We start from the raw sequence: 23,752 nt of genomic DNA on the forward strand, positions 1-23,752 counted from the left end.
TAATAGAGTTAGAGTTAATAACTGAGATGGCGTTACTCCAGTCAATACAATGATCATAGTTTTTAACATGATTAAAGAAGGCATTTGATTCTTGTCCCGTTCTTATATTATATTTATGTTGCTTAAGTCTAACAGAAAGATCCTTACCAGTCTGACCAACATAAAATTTATCACAGTTTCCACAAGGCACTTTATAGATGCAACCAAGAGAATTTTCTGGTGAATTCCTGATTAAGATATTCTTTTTAGTATTATTGTTGCTAAAGGCAACATTTACATTAAAGGATTTGAACAACATGGGAAGTAAAGTGAAATTATTATTAAAATGGAGAACTAAAAGATTCTTGGTGTCAATGGGAGGTTTGGGCTCAACTCTATAAAATGATTTCTTTGCTAACTTAAGGGATTTATCAGTGAAAGATCTAGGGTACTGTAACTTAGATCCATTAGAATATATCTTCTCAAACTCATCATCAATGAACTCTGGACTGCAAGTGCGTAATGCCCTAAGGAACATAGATTGAAATGATGATAATTTAACTTTGTCATGTTGAGATTGTCATGTTGAGATGAGTAATAATGGATATATTATGCTAAACTTAAACTTGTTTCCTTGTCTATGGATCATGCAATCTAAAAATGGTAACATACCATTATTTTCATTTTCTACAGTAAATTTGACGGAAGGTACTAAATTGTTAAGTAAGGTGAGAAATATTTGTAAATTTTCATTTGTTGGCCAAACACATTGACACCAAGAATCTTTTAGTTCTCCCTTTTGATAATAATTTCACTTTGCTTCCCATGTTGCTTAAATCCTTTAATGTAAATGTTGCCTTTAGCAACAATGATACTACAAAGAATATCTTAATCAGGAATTCACCAGAAAATTCTCTTGGTTGCATCTATAAAGTGCCTTGTGGAAACTGTGATAAATTTTATGTTGGTCAGACTGGTAAGGATCTTTCTGTTAGACTTAAGCAACATAAATATAGTATAAGAACGGGACAAGAATCAAATGCCTTCTTTAATCATGTTAAAAACTATTGATTGGAGTAATGCCATCTCAGTTATTAACTCTAACTCTATTACCAAGAGAAATATCACTGAATTTTCTATTGTTAAATACACAAAGAATTATAATCTTAGTATTAGTGATGGTCTATACAAATTAGATAACTTTATTGTTGATAAGATTTGTAAAATGATAAGTTTATGAACGCTCGTTGTATGTTTTGGACTATCACATGTTTACCAAATGGCGTCCTAGCTTCGTCTCTTCGATGTATATTAACTGACTGTTATATTTCTCTCTTGTGTCTCCCCTGATGATGTGATTATTACATGAAAGTGCACTTGGGAACTTTCCGCATTTCAATTTCCCCATGGACTCATAGGAATATCTTGATCACGGGCAAAATTGTGATCCTTTTTTTTTTTTTTTCTATTTTTCCAAAAGAAGGAACAGAGAAGGGGGCCAGGTGAAGATATTCCCTCAAAGGCCCAGTCCTCTGTTCTTAACGCTACCTCGCTAATGCGGGAAATGGCGAATAGTTTGAAAAAATAGTTTGAAGTGGTTTGGGCGCGTGGAGAGAATGAGTGGGGAAGGATTGACCGGGAGGATGTGTGTGTCGGAGGTGGGGGGAACGAGGAGAGGTGGGAGGCTGGGTTGGAGGTGGGGGGATGGAGTGAGGGGGGTTTTGAGTGATCGGGGCCTGGACATGCGGGAGGGTGAAAGGCGGGCAAGGAATAGAGTGAATTGGATCGATGTGGTATACCGGGGTTGACGTGTTGTCAGTGGATTGAATCAGGGCATGTGAAGCATCTGGGGTAAACCATGGAAAGTTGTGTGGGGCCTGGATGTGGAAAGGGCGCTGTGGTTTCGGGCATTATTGCATGACAGCTAGAGACTAAGTGTGAACGAATGGGGCCTTTGTTGTCTTTTCCTAGTGCTACCTCACACACATGAGGGGGGAGGGGGATGGTATTCCACGTGTGGCGAGGTGGCGATGGGAATGAATAAAGGCAGACAGTGTGAATTGTGTGCATGGGTATATATGTATGTGTCTGTGTGTGTATATATATGTGTACATTGAGATGTATTGGTATGTATATTTGCGTGTGTGGACGTGTATGTATATACATGTGTATGGGGGTGGGTTGGGCCATTTCTTTCGTCTGTTTCCTTGCGCTACCTCGCAAATGCGGGAGACAGCGACAAAGCAAAATAATAAAAATATATATATATATATATATATATATATATATATATATATATATATATATATATATATATATATATATATATATCCCTGGGGATAGGGGAGAAAGAATACTTCCCATGTATTCCCTGCGTGTCGTAGAAGGCGACTAAAAGGGAAGGGAGCAGGGGGCTGGAAATCCTCCCCTCTCGTTTTTTTTTTTTCTTTAATTTTCCAAAAGGGACAGAGAAGGGGGCCAGGTGAGGATATTCCCTCAAAGGTCCAGTCCTCTGTTCTTAACGCAACCTCGCTTATGCGGGAGATGGCGAATAGTATGAAAGAAAGAAAGAAATATATATATATATATATATATATATATATATATATATATATATATATATATATATATATATATATATGTGGTTTCAGAAGTGGTAGAGGATGTGTGGATCAGGTGTTTGCTTTGAAGAATGTATGTGAGAAATACTTAGAAAAGCAAATGGATTTGTATGTAGCATTTATGGATCTGGAGAAGGCATATGATAGAGTTGATAGAGATGCTCTGTGGAAGGTATTAAGAATATATGGTGTGGGAGGAAAGTTGTTAGAAGCAGTGAAAAGTTTCTATCGAGGATGTAAGGCATGTGTACGTGTAGGAAGAGAGGAAAGTGATTGGTTCTCAGTGAATGTAGGTTTGCGACAGGGGTGTGTGATGTCTCCATGGTTGTTTAATTTGTTTATGGATGGGGTTGTTAGGGAGGTAAATGCAAGAGTTTTGGAAAGAGGGGCAAGTATGAAGTCTGTTGGGGATGAGAGAGCTTGGGAAGTGAGTCAGTTGTTGTTCGCTGATGATACAGCGCTGGTGGCTGATTCATGTGAGAAACTGCAGAAGCTGGTGACTGAGTTTGGTAAAGTGTGTGGAAGAAGAAAGTTAAGAGTAAATGTGAATAAGAGCAAGGTTATTAGGTACAGTAGGGTTGAGGGTCAAGTCAATTGGGAGGTGAGTTTGAATGGAGAAAAACTGGAGGAAGTGAAGTGTTTTAGATATCTGGGAGTGGATCTGGCAGCGGATGGAACCATGGAAGCGGACGTGGATCATAGGGTGGGGGAGGGGGCGAAAATTCTGGGGGCCTTGAAGAATGTGTGGAAGTCGAGAACATTATCTCGGAAAGCAAAAATGGGTATGTTCGAAGGAATAGTGGTTCCAACAATGTTGTGCGCAGGAGGATGGATGTGCTGGAAATGAGATGTTTGAGGACAATGTGTGGTGTGAGGTGGTTTGATCGAGTGAGTAACGTAAGGGTAAGAGAGATGTGTGGAAATAAAAAGAGCGTGGTTGAGAGAGCATAAGAGGGTGTTTTGAAGTGGTTTGGGCACATGGAGAGGATGAGTGAGGAAAGATTGACCAAGAGGATATATGTGTCGGAGGTGGAGGGAGCAAGGAGAAGAGGGAGACCAAATTGGAGGTGGAAAGATGGAGTGAAAAAGATTTTGTGTGATCAGGGCCTGAACATGCAGGAGGGTGAAAAGAGGGCAAGGAATAGAGTGAATTGGAGCGATGTGGTATACCGGGGTTGACGTGCTGTCAGTGGATTGAATCAAGGCATGTGAAGCGTCTGGGGTAAACCATGGAAAGCTGTGTAGGTATGTATATTTGCGTGTGTGCACGTATGTATATACATGTGTATGGGGGGGTTGGGCCATTTCTTTCGTCTGTCTCCTTGCGCTACCTCGCAAACGCGGAAGACAGCGACAAAGTATAAAAAAAAAAAAAATTATATATATATATATATATATATATATATATATATATATATATATATATATATATATATATATACATATATATATATATATATATATCATAGAACATACAAACCTCCAACAGCCAGGATCGAACCCGGGACCCCTGTGCAAGAGGCAGGCATGCTAACCGCTAGGCTATGGGACTGTATAATAGGAAACAACTATTCGAAATACTAAGTACTCGAATACCCTTCGTCTCACAATGGTGAGCAACGGGGTCTATACTGGTTGTTTCCGAACAGACGCACATAGCCAGCTGATAGCGTTTTACCGAACCTAACTGTACAACGCGAAGGTATATGAATACGAATAAAGTGCATATCAACGCGCACCTTCATAGAACATACAAACCTCCAACAGCCAGGATCGAACCCGGGACCCCTGTGCAAGAGGCAGACATGCTAACCGCTAGGCTATGGGACTGTATAATAGGAAACAACTATTCGAAATACTAAGTACTCGAATACCCTTCGTCTCACAATGGTGAGCAACGGGGTCTATACTGGTTGTTTCCGAACAGACGCACATAGCCAGCTGATAGCGTTTTACCGAACCTAACTGTACAACGCGGAGGTATATGAATATGAATAAAGTGCATATGAACGCGCACCTTCATAGAACATACAAACCTCCAACAGCCAGGATCGAACCCGGGACCCCTGTGCAAGAGGCAGGCATGCTAACCGCTAGGCTATGGGACTGCCTTTTGCACAGGGGTACCAGGTTCGAACCTGGCTGTTGGAGGTTTGTATGTTCTATGAAGGTGCACTTTCATATGCACTTTATTCGTATTCATATACCTCCGCGTTGTACAGTTAGGTTCGGTAAAACGTTATCAGCTGGCTATGTGCGTCTGTTCGGAAACAACCAGTATAGACCCCGTTGCTCACCATTGTGAGACGAAGGGTATTCGAGTACTTAGTATTTCGAATAGTTGTTTCCTATTATACAGTCCCATAGCCTAGCGGTTAGCATGCCTGCCTCTTGCACAGGGGTCCCGGGTTCGATCCTGGCTGTTGGAGGTTTGTATGTTCTATGAAGGTGCGCGTTGATATGCACTTTATTCGTATTCATATACCTCCGCGTTGTACAGTTAGGTTCGGTAAAACGCTATCAGCTGGCTATGTGCGTCTGTTCGGAAACAACCAGTATAGACCCCGTTGCTCACCATTGTGAGACGAAGGGTATTCGAGTACTTAGTATTTCGAATAGTTGTTTCCTATTATACAGTCCCATAGCCTAGCAGTTAGCATGCCTGCCTCTTGCACAGGGGTCCCGGGTTCGATCCTGGCTGTTGGAGGTTTGTATGTTCTATGAAGGTGCGCGTTCATATGCACTTTATTCGTATATATATATATATATATATATATATATATATATATATCCCAAATCAGGCTCCAGACCTTTGTGTGGGTTTGGTTTGCCATGTCCACTTCATATTCCTTGGTTCAGTCCAATGATAGCATGTTGCCTTATGACATTGCTCTAATTTACTCTATCCCTTGCATACCTCATACCCTCGTGCATGCTCAGGCCTTGATCTCTCCATCCTTCCATTTTCCATGTTCCCTCAACTTCTCTCATACATAAACTCTTAATCGTCCTCTCCTCATTCATCCACTTCATATGACCAAACCAAATCAGCATACCCTCTTCAGTTCTCTCATACATTAACTGTCAATCTTGCTCTGTCATCTATAAAGTAATGGTTCTTACCATCATATTACATGCTTCTGGGGCAACACATCTAAACAGTTTCTGAGATGTTTAAATCAAACACTGTTTCTAGTTAATTTGATTATTCCCAGTTAGCCTCACATATCCAATGACAGGTGAAAACTGTCCGAGGGTGTAATATAATTTGTGATCATAAGACCTTTCAATTAATCCCTTCAAAGATATTTTATGTACATTCTTTTGTTGCTTTTGCTGTTGTTTTTGAATATGATCTGAATTTAAAAGCAAAGCACTTGTATTCCTGACCAAGAGAATATTTAGATTGAAAGTACATATACATAAATTACATGGGTTTAGTTTGCCACAGTGTTTGGAAAAGCATTCACTGGTTAGTGTTACCATTCATAAGGAATACAAAGGGTGAATATATGTGGCTTGGACTGTACTTCTTAAATCTTGTCGCAAAAAATGTATCTAAAAAATGAGCAGTATCAAAACAAGCCATGGTATACTATGCAATTCATTGATGCACTTCAGTAAGATCAAATAACCTGCTTCCTACATGGTACAGGATCTGCCTACAGATCTAACTAAATACCTGCAAATCTTGAAAAATGCAGGACATGTAGCCAGATGGATTATAATGAACTGCATAATTACCTACATAGATTACTGTACAAGAAATTTTTGGACTCCAGATTATTCAAAGCTGAACAATCATACGTCAACCTGTCACCACTTATCAAATTATACAAGGTAGAGGATACAAAGATTAAGTCTCTGGTCCCACAAACACAATTTCATTTAATAATGCCTCATTATTCCAGTGATAGGATGAGGAAGGCATTAGTTCATAAAGTTAAAAATAAACTGCATATGGATTGACAACCAGACAGAGCCTGACATGTTGCATTGCTGGCTATGTATGTATGCCCTAAAAACTGAATGCTTCCCCTAGCAAACTAAACTCCAGATTGATGGAACTGTAGGATACCTTACATATTGCACATGTCAAAAATAATATACTAAGTACTGAAAGTAGAGATGGCTCATGAATTACAATTAAAACTCAATGTACATGGCCAAAAACACATCTCTGCCAAAGGACTGCAACAGAGAGGCATAACTGAAAGCAGAGTTAAATTTCATACATCAATGAATAAAATTGCTGTTCAGTCAGATTTCTCCAGAAATCTGTAGAACTGAATCTAATAAATACCTAAACATATATTATTCCATTATACTCTTCTGAGTTCAAGTATTCTTATAATCCATGTACATATAAGAAACTGAATTATATCATATCTATAATGTTTCTATAACAGTATAACAACATTGGGTACAAAACTGGAACTGTTTTCATGACACTGTACTGAACTTAAAAATGTGCCCTTGTTTACAGTAGTTTGATGCCAAAGCAAGATTCTGTGGTTGTAAAAGTGAAAAGGCTCCGTTATGACTGAGCTTACATATGAATTACAGAAACTGAAAATAGCACAACTCATGAATTGTTTTTCTCTGTTCTAGAATTCCATCTATGAAAGATCATGTACTAGAAATATTGTACAAAGAACTTTCTATGATACATAAGTGTACCTTTTTCATTAAACATTATGAAAAACTTTTTTAGTCATGTCCCATTTTCGATAACTACATATGATCTATCATTAACTGTAATTCCTAAATTTAAAGCAAGAGGGAATATCAAAAGCCACCGACAGCAGTTAGCTGGGATTTTCTTTAAAACCTATACTGTATTAAACGATAAGGCACAATCAAGCTCAAGCATAATCCTTTCTAGAGCAAGTCTTTATGGCCTCTTCTCTCTTTTGATGTGCATAGAGAGGTCTGTTGGTGCGGCCTGACTACTGCTGCTGTTGTTACTGCTGCTGGTGTTGATGCTGGTTGTTGCTGCTGCTGCTGACTGTTGCAAGGCAGCTGAAGTCAAGGCCATAGGAAGGGTGACAAGTGGACCTGTAGCACTGCTGTCTGGAAGATAACAAAGTAAATCTGTATGCAATACATGTATCTGAACTGGAAATAATGGAAAGTATGCTCACAAAAGTTTTGGAGAATTTAAGAAAGGAGGTCCAGTCAGCAATTCGTAAATAATACTGAATTTCTAATGAATTCTACTGTCTGGTAAACCTTAACTTTTCTTTCATTCACAATTGGTACACTAATCTGATGTAAATTACTGTCATACAATTTACAGCTTTCTAAAAATATACTGTTGGACAGAAATGTGCTATTGGAATGATGATGATAAGAAGTTAAACCGCTGAAGCATATGCACACATATAAAGGTAATATCATTAGGCAGAAGTATTAGGTAAAAGTAGTCAGTGTAACATTAGATTATAGCCTCTACAAATACTGCACTAGAATTGCCCTTTGCCAGAAGCCTGTTAAGGATGAGGCACTAAAGGATAAGAAGTGGCACTGGAGTTCACTAGTTATGGACTAATGCAATGACCACTCCCTTGAGACAGTTCCAGTTGGAAGCATGCATCAGAGATGCAGATAGAAAAATGGAACGTTCTTAAAGAAAAAAAGAAGCTGTTTCAAAGTTTAACCAAGATCAGTAACATCTGTGCTGGTTTTATTAGAAACCATTAATTATATCTGCAAAAAGCATAAGCATGGATGATATCTAAATGCAAACCTTAATGAGCATTTATGTAGGGATTATATTAATGAAGTCTGATTTCAAGTATAGAAAAGCTTATGTGAGAGGTGTAATTCCAAATACCAAAAGGATTATGGCAGTGAGTACTAGAGGGTAACTGAAACTAGCTAGTTCCAAACTGCAGCAATTAACTTTTTCTTGCTTGGAAATGTCGTCTTTGCATGAAGTTTTCATCACTGCCACAGACCCACAACCATCTGGAACTACTCTCCCGTGTATTTACATATACATATGCTTTACTCTTTTCGTTAAACTCCTCTTTGCCTCTAACAACTTTCCTCCCATACCATATATTTGTATCACCTTTCACAAAGCTTCTTTGCTAAACCTATCACATGCTTTCTCTTGATCCATAAATGCCATGTACAAATCCTTTATCAATCCTGAAACCACAATGTTCCTCCCCAGTATGTTACTCTGTGCATGCCACTAACCTTTTAATCACCACACTCCCATACAACCTACCAGGAACACTTAATAAACTTATATAGTACCTCTATTATTCAAACATTCACCTTTATCCCCCTTGCCTTTATACAATTGCACTATATAAGAATTTTGCCAATCCAATGGCACCTCAACATGATGCATAAATACAATGAAATCCAATCAACAACAAAATCATCCCTTTTCTTAGGAAATTCAATTGAAATGCCAACCACTCCAAATGCCTTGCTGCAATTCATCTTACATAAGGCTTTTGCCATCTCTTATCTTTTCACCAAACCACTTGCCATAACTATCTCACTTTGCATAGCACCCTGACCCAAACATCTACCATGTTAACATCCAATACATTCACAGGCCCTCAAAGTATCAACCCCTTTCCGAAAATTTTCTTATTATACTCACTCACCTCAGTTCTCATTTGCAAACTCAGATTTATTCATTATTTTTTACTTATTATACTTTGTCACTGTCTCCCATGTTTGCGAAGTAGCGCAAGGAAACAGATGAAAGAATGGCCCAACCCACCCACATACACATGTATATACATATATGCCCACACATGCACATATACATACCTATATATTTCAACCGATCGCTCAAAATCTTTTTCACTCCATCCTTCCACCTTCAATTTGGTCACCCACTTCTTGTTCCCTTCACCTCTGACACATATATCCTCTTTGTCAATCTTTCTTCACTCATTCATGTGACCAAACCATTTCAATACACCCTCTTCTGCTATCTCAACAATACTCTTTTTATTACCACACATCTCTCTTGCCCTTTCATTACTTACTCGATCAAACCACCTCACACCATTTCCAACACATCCACCCTCCACCACACAACTCTATCTATAGCCTGTGCCTCACAACCATATAACATTTTTGGAACCAATTTTCCTTCAAACATACCCATTTTTGTTTTCCAAGATAATTTTCTCACCTTCCACACTTTTTTCAAAGCACTCAAAACTTTCGCCCCCTCCCCCACCCTATGACTCACTTCCACTTCCATGGTTCCATCCGCTGCCAAATCCACTCCTAGATATCTAAAACACTTCACTTCCTCCAGTTTTTCTCCATTCAAACTTACCTCCCAATTGACTTGTCCTTCAACCCTACTGTACCTAATAACCTTGCTCTTATTAACATTTACTCTCAGCTTATCCCAATATATTCCACCATCATTTGAATTTTCCATCATCAAGTATGGTTTGCCTTCCTGTTTCCTGTGCCATCCTGATTTCAAAGTTATTATCATTAATGACTACCTGATACAGTTCATCACACCCTTGTGGGAAATTGCACATTACTAAAACTATTATGCTGGCATGCTGCCTGAGGGGGACCACCAACCACCAAAGGCACCTGAAATTTTTGGTCATCATTAGGAGAGCCAAATCACCCCTTTTTCCTCTGTCCTTTCACTCATTTTTTGCAACTATTAGTATATTTCCTTTGGAAATACTCAAAGACTCTTATCTTCTTCTTAACCTTTCCCTTAGCAATTCCTGTAACATATGGGAGTGTTTTCTTCTGACATTGTTTCCTTTCGTTTAGGTAGTTTTCAATCCATCAAAGGAATCCCTATCTTATGCATGCCTCAAAATTCACTACCAGCCTTCTTTAAGAAATTGTGTCATATGTCGTCAGGTAATTCAAAACACACACAGTCCATCCATCTGTATCCTCAAACTAATCTAAACCTCACTTCGTCAGAAATCCAGGAAACTTATAAATCAAGACCTCTTTCATGATTCCTCTCACTTTGGTGTTTCTTCTTTGCTTCTTAATTATCCTTTCTAGGTGTTTATAGATTGTAACAGTGAGTGATACCAGCATGTAATACAGTACACTTTCTATTCCTTTTAACATGGCACAGCACAAAACTTTCATGCACAAAGAGGTGAACACTACTAACACCCAAGAGGTGGATGAGGTGCACACAGTTATTCATCAGCCATGCATGCATGTTTATGATAATTATTAATTTGTGGTGGTGTCTTTTTGTCTTACTTTTTCTTTTCTATATGAATTTTTCATAAATAATTTCTCTATAATACTGTGTATGTCATACCAATCTTAAATCAAGATTACCACTTAAGCAAGTCTTTTGAGATATGTACTTTTTTGTATAAATGTTTATGATAATAATCACAGATCTGTGAAACTTTTTAGTAATACATATTTTTTTCTTAGTTGGCTTTGTTCATAGAGATTGCTCTACAATAGTCACCAAACTAAATCTTACACCAGCACTGCCATTACAACAATGTTTCTGAAAAGCATCCTACCTGATGCATAAATAACTATGAACGATACCGGTGTGTGGTGGAGTATGGAGAAATCCCCACCGGTGAGACCTGTGATCTGGCAGATAATTCACAGGAAGGGTTGGTGCATACTTCAAACTAAAGTCACAGAACACAGTTATAGACCCAAAATTGGATTTCTAATGAGTTTTCAAAACATAGAATGTATTCTGCTTCCAAAGTTTGCTAGCATGAATTTTTTGGAGTACAAATATTGAGATATTCACATCCATGAGTGTTAATCTCTTCCACTTTCCTCAATACTTAAAACATTTCTTGTGGCTTGACTACTGTTTTTGTACACTTTTTGAGTTAGCAGATTGGCATCCCATATAGGCATGATACTTTACATGAATCTACACTCTTCCTGAGATTATTCATATCTTGTCAAATATTTCAGTAATTTCCTTCATCCTATCTTGGTGGCACTGAGGGTAACTTGTCTGATTATGAACCAAATTTGTTATAAGCTCCTTACTATGTCTGTCTATTTAAAGAAGACTTCCCTCTGAATCTTTCAATCTAAAGATATGGTCCTTTAGATAATTTGCTCATGATAAATTCTTGGAACAGTTTTTCCTTTGCCTTTTTCATCATACATTTTCAAAAATAATTTTCCTATACTTCCTTCCTTTTTCAGTAATTCCATGCTCTCTTGTACCTTTCTAACACTTTTTGATTGTTGTGCCACATTCACCTTTGCAGAATGTTTCTAACTTTTTCTGACATATTTACAAGTCACAATGAATTTGTTTCTTCTTTATTCATGTCTCCAACTCCCATCAGTGGCACCCATTTATTGGTTACCAACACTTCATAAAACCTTTTGTACCAATGCTCCATACTCTGACTGTGTAACTCCATCTCCAATTTGATATTCTTGGAAGGTTTCCCACTCTTAAAAGTTTTCTCAATTGTAACTCCTCTTTTGTTTCCTGGCTTAGTTCTTCTCTAAAATTAAGTACTTGAACTCGAGCACTGAAAAATTTTACTGAGAAAGATGGCATAGATGCAAATTTCTAGCTGTTGTACATGGATAAAAATTCAATACTGATGATGTGTCTGCCCCTCTGACCTTGATTATGTCAGTGAATTATTTGTGCAGGAAGTTTTCATGCAAATATTTAAAAAATGTATGCCTTCATGTCCCATCCCCCATATGCATCCAGATGTTTCCAACCTTCTTTTTTTATGATGGAGGCTCCAGTCATGGATAAAAATCAACACTATGGCTGGGCCTTAAATCTGAAATACAGAGAGGCTAATGAAAAGGAAAAATATGTAAGAGAAAATATTTAAGAATGTTGGAGGAAGTGAAAAAGGAATCTTACAATGTGCCAGGTCATAGTAATTAGGAAAGATATAAGTGGGCAGCAAGCTCCAAAGGTTCAAGGTGTAGGGAAAGAAATACTTACCAAAATGGCCCACCCTGGACTTGCCACACAGTAATCATGTGATACAGCAGCTTGCTGAATATTGCGTGGTCTAGATAGTGGTGGGGGCACACAAGCAACCAGCTCTTGGGAACAAAAAACAGAGTAATACCTATAGAAGAAGGAAGGTGACCCAACATTGTGGCATAGGGCAAGCAGGTCAAGTTTGGAAGTTAGCCTGGGATAGTTTACAAGTTGGACTGCATGCAATTCAACTCTGTGAAGTAAGGATGCAGAACCACCCAAGATTTGGTCCTCTATACAATGACAGATCAATCCTTTGTACAAATGGAGCAACTGTTCAGATGGAAAGAAATTTCAATACCTAAACAGGACCCCCAGCTTCTTACTGACTTTACTGTAATCAATATCTTCCCTCATTAACACTCTCTTAAACATACTACATGTACCTTTATTACGGTATTATCATTAAATATTTAATCTAGTTTACTATGTCTCTTATAGACAATGAATATAATCAGAACTGCTGCTCAGTACCGACTGAGCTGGAATTCCTTAGAATAATTTTTCTCATTATCTACTTTCTGAAGAGATCGTCATCCCCTAATAGCTCATGGAACTTCAGGTTCTACATCCCCAGCCCTATCAGGATGAAGCATTGGTAGAAAAGGGTGTCTCTTAGAGATGGGGATACATTAAAAAAATTTGAAATATTAGAGAAAACATTATAACATTAAAGAAGGAAAAAATAGCACCCTGGGCCAAGGAAGAGAACATAGGCAGAGAAAGACAGAAAGAGAAATTGAAGACAGATGAAATGTTACTTTGGTCATGGGCAACTTGTAGTCCATGGGGAAGATTGAGGAGGACTGGTGTGGCTCCATCTGGCAGCGAGGTGTGGGGGGCAGCATAAACCACTCTGCCACCTGCTGCGTACATCACTGAACCACCAGTGCCTCCGACCATCATGCTCCCACCTGCAACCAAGCAATCATTAGCACCCCTATACCTAACTCTACACATTTGCATAATATCTCTCTCTTCTCTACTAAAAAGAGATCTTTCTTCTAACTCTAAATATACAGTGGCTGTCAAATAGTGGCATAAAGATGCAATCCTACTTATATACTTGCAATCATAACAGGCTGAATACAGTTGTGAGTAAACCTGATATTTGACAACAATAACAGTATCTTATTTCAATGTAACATCAGTTCATAACTATCAGTAAGGAACTGTTTTTAAAAATATATCAACAGTTAAATGTGGATATGAGACAGGCCTCTAATTCTAGCTCTTCCAGATCACATAACATGAAATTAGGTAAGAAACTTGGAAATGAGAATGTAAAAAAATGCCATTTTAGCATAAGAGGTGGATGACTGGAACAGACTGACTGAGGACATGGTTAATGCCTGCAGAATATAAATACTCAAGTTGTATGACAAGAAAGTGTTAAAAGAGATGAGACCTTACGAGTGTAAAACTCCCATCACTGACCACACAAATGCTTACCTACATGATGAAAGCTGCATGCAGCTTCTCTTGCCATTCCTCATATACTGGGGATAGCAGAACTAAGTTTGCTGAGGAGTTACAACTATAGCACTTAATTTCCAGTTCTCTGGAGTTAGCTAAACATGAGCTTTCAAATGAGGACTTTCCAACAGACAGAAAATTAATGTTTAGGCGTGTGTGCGTGTGTGTGTGTGTGTGTGTGTAATCTCCATAGGAACATTAAAACTAGAGGATCATACAATAACAATGGCAAAACAACACTACATCAGTATGAACAAGGTATGCAGTTCACTGGGAAGCTGCTACTGGTGATATGAGCAAGGTGAAGCAGTAGTTCGGTAAAGCTCTGCAGGAGGGAAAGGGAAGGCTTTATCTTATGATGGTACTCCTGGAGACAGAGATGATGCTGGATTTTATGGAACTACTGAAGGAGGAAGAGATGATGCTGTATCCCATGAAAGTACTACAAGAGGGAGAAATGAATCTGGGTCCCCTGTGGCAACTGTAGGAGGAAGAGGTGATGCTGGGTCCTGTGGAGCAACTATAGTACAGAGATGATGATAGGTCAAATGGATCTACTGCAGGGAGGAAGGAAAGATAATGCTGGGTCCCTTGAAGATATTGCAGGAGGGAAGATGATTCTGGGATCCATGGACCTAATGCAGGAGAGAGAGAGATAATGATACGTCCCATGGAGGGAAAGATGATGCTGGGTTATGGAAATACCATGGGAGGAAAATATGATGCTAGGTCCCACGATGCCACAGCAAGAGGTAGAGACAATAGTGGATCCCATAAAGCTACTACAATAGGGAGAGATAACACTGGGTTCCAAGGACATATTGCAAGAGGGGTAAGATGATGCTGGGTCCCAGGGAGGTACCTCAGGATGAAGGGTCCCATGGAGGTACTGCAGGATGAGGTGATGATATTGGCTTCTGTAGAGCTACTGCAGGAGACAGAGAGACAATGCAGGGTCTCATGGAGCGACTTCAGGGGGAAAATATGATGATGGGTCCTGTGGATCTACTGTTGCAGGGAGAGATAATTCTGTGTCCAGTAAGGCTACTGGAGGGGAGAGAGAGATGATGATGATGCTGGGTCCCCTCATAGAGCTACTTCTGGGGTATGAGATGATGTCAAGTCCTGAGGAGCTACTGTAGCAGGAAGAGATGATGCTGAGTTCCATGGAGCTACTACAGGAGAGAGTTGATGTTGGGTTCCATGCACCTACTGCAGGAGATATAGTGCTTGGTCCCAATGAAGTATTGCAAGAGGTTGAGATGATTCTGGGTCTGATGGAGCTACTGCAGGAGGAAGAGATGATGCCTAGTCCCATGGAGGTAATGCACATGGAAGAGATGATGCCGAGTCCTGTGGAGCTACTGTAGGAAGGTGAGATGAAGCTAGGTCCTATGGGAGTACTGTAGGCATGGAGGTAGTGCAAAAGGGAGAGATTATGATGGATCCCATGGAACTATTCAGTGAGAAAAGATTATGCTGGCTCCAGTGGAGCTACTATAGCACAAGGAGATGATGCTAAGTCCTATAGCTTGAGGGAGAGATGTTGCTGGGTCCCATAGAGTAACTATGGGAGGTGGTGTTGGATCCCATGGAGATATTGCAGGATTGACAGATCGATTGTGGGGAATTTGTACAGCACTAGAACCCAATAGTTATTGTGAACTATATTTTTAGCTAAAGGGTATTGTCTAAAATTTTTCCAATATTCTATTCCTTCATTGTAATTACATAATTGAAATCTGACTCTTGAGACTCCTACACTTTGGTTGTTAGTACAAAGGAAAGATGATGCTGAGTACTGCAGGAGGGAAAGAATATTCACGGTTGGTATGAACTTCTTGGTGGCTGTAAGTGTTCACAAGGCTAGCTAAATTTATACATGACAGAACCCTTTTGCTTCTGACACCAATGCAGGAACCACCTGGGTATGCTTACGCAAACTACAGCTTCAATTTGGCATTTCCATACTTATAGAAACTACAGTTGTAAACACTACATGACTAAGCTCCACCTGGGGGCAATATGTGAAAGATATTTGTGCTGAGAGGGGTTTATTCCTTATACACACCTTTTTTCAGCACAAGATGATCCACAGATATATATGGATGAGGAATGATGGAAGAGAAGAGCAAAGAGGCTTTGATTGACCATGTAGCACTGGATGAAAGATGCAAAAGGCTGTGCTAGAGTTCTTTGGAGCCTCTGACCATTTCGCAGTTCTTGTGGGGATGAGTATCAGGGAGAAATGGAGGTATGGTGTAAGGAGGAATGGAGAGGTGAAAGTGTCGGCAGGTGAGAAGATGAAGCAGGGAAAATGCAGGGAGGCATACGAAAGGAATGTAACTGAAAGCTTAGATGGAAGTGCAGTGAATGTAGGGATGCAGTCATGTGTAAATGAGGTGTTCAAAATGTTTAGAGAATTACTATCAAAATTTGTAGAATCAGTAGTTGGATACAAGGCAGTGAGATAAAGAGAATAAAAAGGGCAATGCGTGGTGGACAGAAGACATTAGAAATGCTGTGGAAGAGAAGAAAAACACATATGGTAGATTGCTTGATAGGAATGTACCAGTGGAAGTTCAGCAAAGGAGGAGGGAAGAATACAAAACATGTAAGCGGGACATTACGAAGCTGATAAGTGAAAGCAAAGAAAGAGTAGATGAAGGTGTTGGAAGGAAGTTAAGTGGGATGTTTTGGGATATCAAGAAACTGTAGAAGGAGGTGAAACAGGAAATAGGTGGATGTAATAGTGGAAATGCTGATGTAATAAGTAAGGAAGGGGAGTTGCTGAATCAAAAGGAGGAAGTGAAAGGAAGTTGGAAGGAGAATTTTGAAGAAGTGATGAATGTGGGAGAAGGGGAGGCAGCAGTTATTACATGCGTGGGTATGGAGGATGGAAGGAAGAGGATACAAGTGCAAGGGCCTATAGCAGAAAGGGAGGTAAGAAGGGCAATAATGAGGCTGAAGATAGGAAAGGCCAAAATACTTCAGTATGGAGGAAAAAGTATGATAGAGCTGATGCATCTTATATGTAACTTAGCATGGAAACAGAAGGTTGTGCCTGAGGACTGGGTGAAAGCTATTATGGTTCCTTTATTCAAAGGAAAAGGTGCTAAGGATGTATGTATTAATTATAGGGGATTAAGTCTGATAAGTATACAAGGAAAAGTGTATGCAAGAATATTAATTAATAGATTGATGGAAGTGACTGAATGTACAATAAGTGAAGAGCAAGTGGGTTTTAGGAAAGGTAGGGGATGTGTGGATCAGATTTTTGTGGTAAAGATGAACATGGAAAAGAATTTAGCAAAAGGTAAGCAGCTGTATGTAGCTTTTATGGATCTGGAGAAAGTGTATGACGGTCGAGTGGAAAGCTACGTGGGATGCATGATGTGAAAGCCTCCTACTGAGGAGCAAATGCATGTTTAAGAGTGAATGGAGAGCTGAGAAAAAGTTTTGGGATACATGAAGGTGTGACACAGGGCTGTGTGATGTTACTATGGCTTTTTAATACGTATCTTATTTATCTGTTTACTATACTTGTTCACCATTTCCCAGTCAGCAAGTTAGTGCCATAAAACAGACGAAGAATGGCCCATTTACTCATATTCTTATTTTCATCATACCTGACTGCCATTTCTCATGTCAGTGAAGTTGCGCTAGGAAACAGACGAAGAATGGCCCAACCACTCATATTCACATAAACAACCAAACACGCACATATACATATATATATCAACATATACATACATACATACATATACACAGACATAAACATATATACACATATACTTGCTTGCCTTCAGCCATTCCTGGTGCTATCCTGTCTCACAGGAGCCAGCATCGCTACCCCGTTTCAGCAAGGCAGCGCCAGGAAAATAGACAAAAAAGGCCACATTTGTTCATACTCAGCCTCTAGCTGTTATGTGCAATGCACAGAAACCACAGCTACTTATCCACATCCAGGCCTCAAAGACCTTTCCATGGTTTACCCTAGATGTTTCACATGCCCTAGTTCAGTCCACTGACAGACAGCACATCGACCCCACTATACCACATTGTTCCAATTCACTCTATTCCTTGCACGCCTCTCACCCTCCTGTAAGTTCAGGCCCTGATCGCTCAAAATCTTTTTCACTCTATCCTTCCACCTCCAATATGGTCTTCCATTTCTCCTTGTTCCCTCCACCTCTGACATATATATCCTTTTTGTCAACATTTCCTCACTCATTCTCTATATATGTCCAAAATATTTCAACACATCCTCTTCTGCTCTCTCAGCCACTCTCTTTACTTCCACACATCCTCTACCACTTCTGAACCACACTGCTCTTCCCCACTCTGATGCTCTGTACATGCCTTCACCCTCTCAATCAATACCCTCCCATATAATTTGCCAGGAATACTCAACAAACTTATACCTCTGTAATATATTATATATATATATATACTATATATATATATATATTTATATATATATATATAGTATATATATATATGGCAACTGCCAGTCCGACTTTTCCTATACGCTCTGAGCATAAAACCCCAACTGGTAATAGGACAGCCACCACAAAGCAGGAAATGGTCCCACACACCTTCATTATCAAATTTTCCTGGGGTCATGCCTTTCTGCTTCCGAGAGCTCGAGATTTATGAGGGAGTCTGAAGGGTGGAGGAGCCCCCAGGTGAGACTCAGCTTTGATCCCCCAAAAAGGATAGGGCCGGCCGTATCTAAAATCATCCCTTTCATAACTGTTTGACTGCAGCCACAACACTCCACCCAACCCCTTAAGAAATCTGGCTAAGCCCACGCCCTAAGATCAAAGCTACCTCCTGCTCTACTATGAAACTATTCCTGCAGCCGAGCTGCTGGAGACTATTTCCCTTCGCTCTTTTTCTTTAAGTCAAAATCTCTAACTGTGGCCAAATGACCTTAGGCAAGAGCCGTCCTTCAAGAGGTCTAGGACCATGGATCTCATTCCTTCATACTGTGAAAACTATCTACATAAACATACAAAATTTTTCCGTTTTTGTCGATTTACTTTTTATTTTCGTTGAGTTTATGGAAAGGCTTACTCTCTAATGAACCAAACACACCGAACTTTTGATGCACTCAAACATAGCAGCATCATAAACAGTCCTTGAACTACTAGCACAAAGCGCCGACCTCAGGGGGTTTGGGTTGGGCTGTGGTGGAACTCTGCTGCATAAAACCTGTGTGGGCTGTGTCCTGAGACGGCAGAGTGAAGCACATTATGCATTCCAGCAGGGACTCTCAGAACCGACTCCACAGCCTCGGACAGTGGACTAAGCTCTGCCACGCTCACATCACAACACCAATAAACTTTCATTCATAATCTTTGATGAAGGACGTTAATATGATGATTCAGGAAGGACTCGTGCGTCAAGAAATATTTTTCATTTCAGTGTCTACGCACAGGCCTGGTGGTGGAGTTCAACAAATCCGCTAACAAATCCGTTCAACCTTCAAGTGAACTCTGCCACTTGAACTTCCTTTATCAGTTATCTTCATATGATATGCAGATCTTTTGCGAAACTTTTGCTGTTGAAAATTAAGATAATCTCATAACCATTCTGACGAGCTTTATATCATAGAAATTGTCTGAAAGAAAAAATACGGATTAAATATTCTCCTTATCCAATTTTCCTGGGGTCATGCCTTTCTGCTTCCGAGAGCTCGAGATTTATGAGGGAGTCTGAAGGGTGGAGGAGCCCCCAGGTGAGACTCAGCTTTGATCCCCCAAAAAGGATAGGGCCGGCCGTATCTAAAATCATCCCTTTCATAACTGTTTGACTGCAGCCACAACACTCCACCCAACCCCTTAAGAAATCTGGCTAAGCCCACGCCCTAAGATCAAAGCTACCTCCTGCTCTACTATGAAACTATTCCTGCAGCCGAGCTGCTGGAGACTATTTCCCTTCGCTCTTTTTCTTTAAGTCAAAATCTCTAACTGTGGCCAAATGACCTTAGGCAAGAGCCGTCCTTCAAGAGGTCTAGGACCATGGATCTCATTCCTTCATACTGTGAAAACTATCTACATAAACATACAAAATTTTTCCGTTTTTGTCGATTTACTTTTTATTTTCGTTGAGTTTATGGAAAGGCTTACTCTCTAATGAACCAAACACACCGAACTTTTGATGCACTCAAACATAGCAGCATCATAAACAGTCCTTGAACTACTAGCACAAAGCGCCGACCTCAGGGGGTTTGGGTTGGGCTGTGGTGGAACTCTGCTGCATAAAACCTGTGTGGGCTGTGTCCTGAGACGGCAGAGTGAAGCACATTATGCATTCCAGCAGGGACTCTCAGAACCGACTCCACAGCCTCGGACAGTGGACTAAGCTCTGCCACGCTCACATCACAACACCAATAAACTTTCATTCATAATCTTTGATGAAGGACGTTAATATGATGATTCAGGAAGGACTCGTGCGTCAAGAAATATTTCAGTTCAGTGTCTACGCACAGGCCTGGTGGTGGAGTTCAACAAATCCGCTAACAAATCCGTTCAACCTTCAAGTGAACTCTGCCACTTGAACTTCCTTTATCAGTTATCTTCATATGATATGCAGATCTTTTGCGAAACTTTTGCTGTTGAAAATTAAGATAATCTCATAACCATTCTGACGAGCTTTATATCATAGAAATTGTCTGAAAGAAAAAATACGGATTAAATATTCTCCTTATCCAATTTGCTTATCTATTTCCTTCAACATGCAAGCGAGTGGCATTCCATTTATCATAATACACCATCATGGTTAACATTAGTCGTCTGCTGTTGTCCATTTATTACGATTTTCTATCTAGGCCACTCGATTCCCAGGTTTAATGAAACACCCTACCATACGTGACATCACTAAGGAAAGGGAGCAAGAGAAGCCAAATATCTATCTATCTATCTATCTATCTATCTATCTATCTATCTATCTATCTATCTATCTATCTATCTATCTATCTATCTATCTATCTATCTATCTATCTATCTATCTATCTATCTATCTATCTATCTATATATATATATACATATATATATCAACTATACATACATACATACATACATACATACATACATACATACATACATACATACATACATACATACATACATACATACATACATACATACATACATACATACATACATACATACATACATACATACATACATACATACATACATACATACATACATACATACATACATACATACATACATACATACATACATACATACATACATACATACATACATACATACATACATACATACATACATACATACATACATACATACATACATACATACATACATACATACATACATACATACATACATACATACATACATACATACATACATACATACATACATACATACATACATACATACATACATACATACATACATACATACATACATACATACATACATACATACATACATACATACATACATACATACATACATACATACATACATACATACATACATACATATACTCAGACATAAACATTATATACACATATACTTGCTTGCCTTCAGCCATTCCTGGTGCTATCCTGTCTCACAGGAGCCAGCATCGCTAACCACTATACCGGTTCAGCAAGGCAGCGCCAGGAAAATAGACAAAAAAGGCCACATTTGTTCATACTCAGCCTCTAGCTGTTATGTGCAATGCACAGAAACCACAGCTACTTATCCACATCCAGGCCTCAAAGCCTTTCCCATGGTTTACCCCAGACGCTTCACATGCCTTGATTCAATCCACTGACAGCACTTCAACCCCGGTATACCACATTGCTCCAATTCACTCTATTCCTTGCCCTCCTTTCACCCTCCTGCATGTTCAGGCCCCGATCACACAAAATCTTTTTCACTCCATCTTTCCACCTCCAATTTGGTCTCCCACTTCTCCTCGTTCCCTCCACCTCCGACACATATATCCTCTTGGTCAATCTTTCCTCACTCATTCTCTCCATGTGACCAAACCATTTCAAAACACCCTCTTCTGCTCTCTCAACCACACTCTTTTTATTTCCACACATCTCTCTTACCCTTACGTTACTTACTCGATCAAACCACCTCACACCACACATTGTCCTCAAACATCTCATTTCCAGCACATCCATCCTCCTGCGCACAACTCTATCCATAGTCCACGCCTCGCAACCAAACAACATTGTTGGAACCACTATTCCTTCAAACATACCCATTTTTGCTTTCCGAGATAATGTTCTCGACTTCCACACATTCTTCAACACTCCCAGAATTTTCGCCCCCTCCCCCACCCTATGATCCACTTCCGCTTCCATGGTTCCATCCGCTGCCAGATCCACTCCCAGATATCTAAAACACTTCACTTCCTCCAGTTTTTCTCCATTCAAACTCACCTCCCAATTGACTTGACCCTCAACCCTACTGTACCTAATAACCTTGCTCTTATTCACATTTACTCTTAACTTTCTTCTTTCACACACTTTACCAAACTCAGTCACCAGCTTCTGCAGTTTCTCACATGAATCAGCCACCAGCGCTGTATCATCAGCGAACAACAACTGACTCACTTCCCAAGCTCTCTCATCCCCAACAGACTTCATACTTGCCCCTCTTTCCAAAACTCTTGCATTCACCTCCCTAACAACCCCATCCATAAACAAATTAAACAACCATGGAGACATCACACACCCCTGCCGCAAACCTACATTCACTGAGAACCAATCACTTTCCTCTCTTCCTACACGTACACATGCCTTACATCCTCGATAAAAACTTTTCACTGCTTCTAACAACTTGCCTCCCACACCATATATTCTTAATACCTTCCACAGAGCATCTCTATCAACTCTATCATATGCCTTCTCCAGATCCATAAATGCTACATACAAATCCATTTGCTTTTCTAAGTATTTCTCACATACATTCTTCAAAGCAAACACCTGATCCACACATCCTCTACCACTTCTGAAACCACACTGCTCTTCCCCACTCTGATGCTCTGTACATGCCTTCACCCTCTCAATCCATACCCTCCCATATAATTTGCCAGGAATACTCAACAAACTTATACCTCTGTAATTTGAGCACTCACTCTTATCCCCTTTGCCTTTGTACAATGGCACTATGCACGCATTCCGCCAATCCTCAGGCACCTCACCATGAGTCATACATACATTAAATAACCTTACCAACCAGTCAACAATACAGTCACCCCCTTTTTTAATAAATTCCACTGCAATACCATCCAAACCTGCTGCCTTGCCGGCTTTCATCTTCCGCAAAGCTTTTACTACCTCTTCTCTGTTTACCAAATCATTTTCCTTATATATATATATATATATATATATATATATATATATATATATATATATATATATATATATATATATATATATATATATATCTTTTTTCTTTTCTTTTAGACTATTCGCCATTTCCCGCGTTAGCGAGGTAGCGTTAAGAACAGAGGACTGGCCCTTTGTGGAATATCCTCACCTGGCCCCCACTCTGTTCCTTCTTTTGGAAAATTAAAAAAAAACGAGAGGGGAGGATTTCCAGCCCCCCACTTCCTCCCCTTTTAGTCGCCTTCTACGACACGCAGGGAATACGTGGGAAGTATTCTTAATCCCCTATCCCACCCCCATACACATGTATAT

The 23,752-nt window shown here is 39.6% G+C and overlaps 1 protein-coding gene across 4 annotated transcripts in view; it reads right to left on the reverse strand.

Moving 5' to 3' along the window:
• Positions 1–5,789: 5,789 nt before the first annotated feature.
• LOC139749857 (uncharacterized) overlaps positions 5,790–23,752 on the reverse strand; it is a 635,660-nt gene continuing 617,697 nt past the window's right edge. For all 4 annotated transcript variants that reach the window (XM_071664217.1, XM_071664207.1, XM_071664202.1 and 1 more), the window contains 2 exons: positions 13,356–13,508; positions 5,790–7,673 (listed from right to left, as the gene is read on the reverse strand). In XM_071664217.1, the coding sequence (XP_071520318.1) occupies positions 7,495–7,673; positions 13,356–13,508 (332 nt within the window). In that variant the 3' untranslated portion in view covers positions 5,790–7,494. The remainder of the gene's footprint in view (positions 7,674–13,355; positions 13,509–23,752) is intronic.

This window comes from Panulirus ornatus, chromosome 1 (assembly GCF_036320965.1).
Source record: "Panulirus ornatus isolate Po-2019 chromosome 1, ASM3632096v1, whole genome shotgun sequence".
Lineage (NCBI taxonomy): Eukaryota > Metazoa > Arthropoda > Malacostraca > Decapoda > Palinuridae > Panulirus > Panulirus ornatus.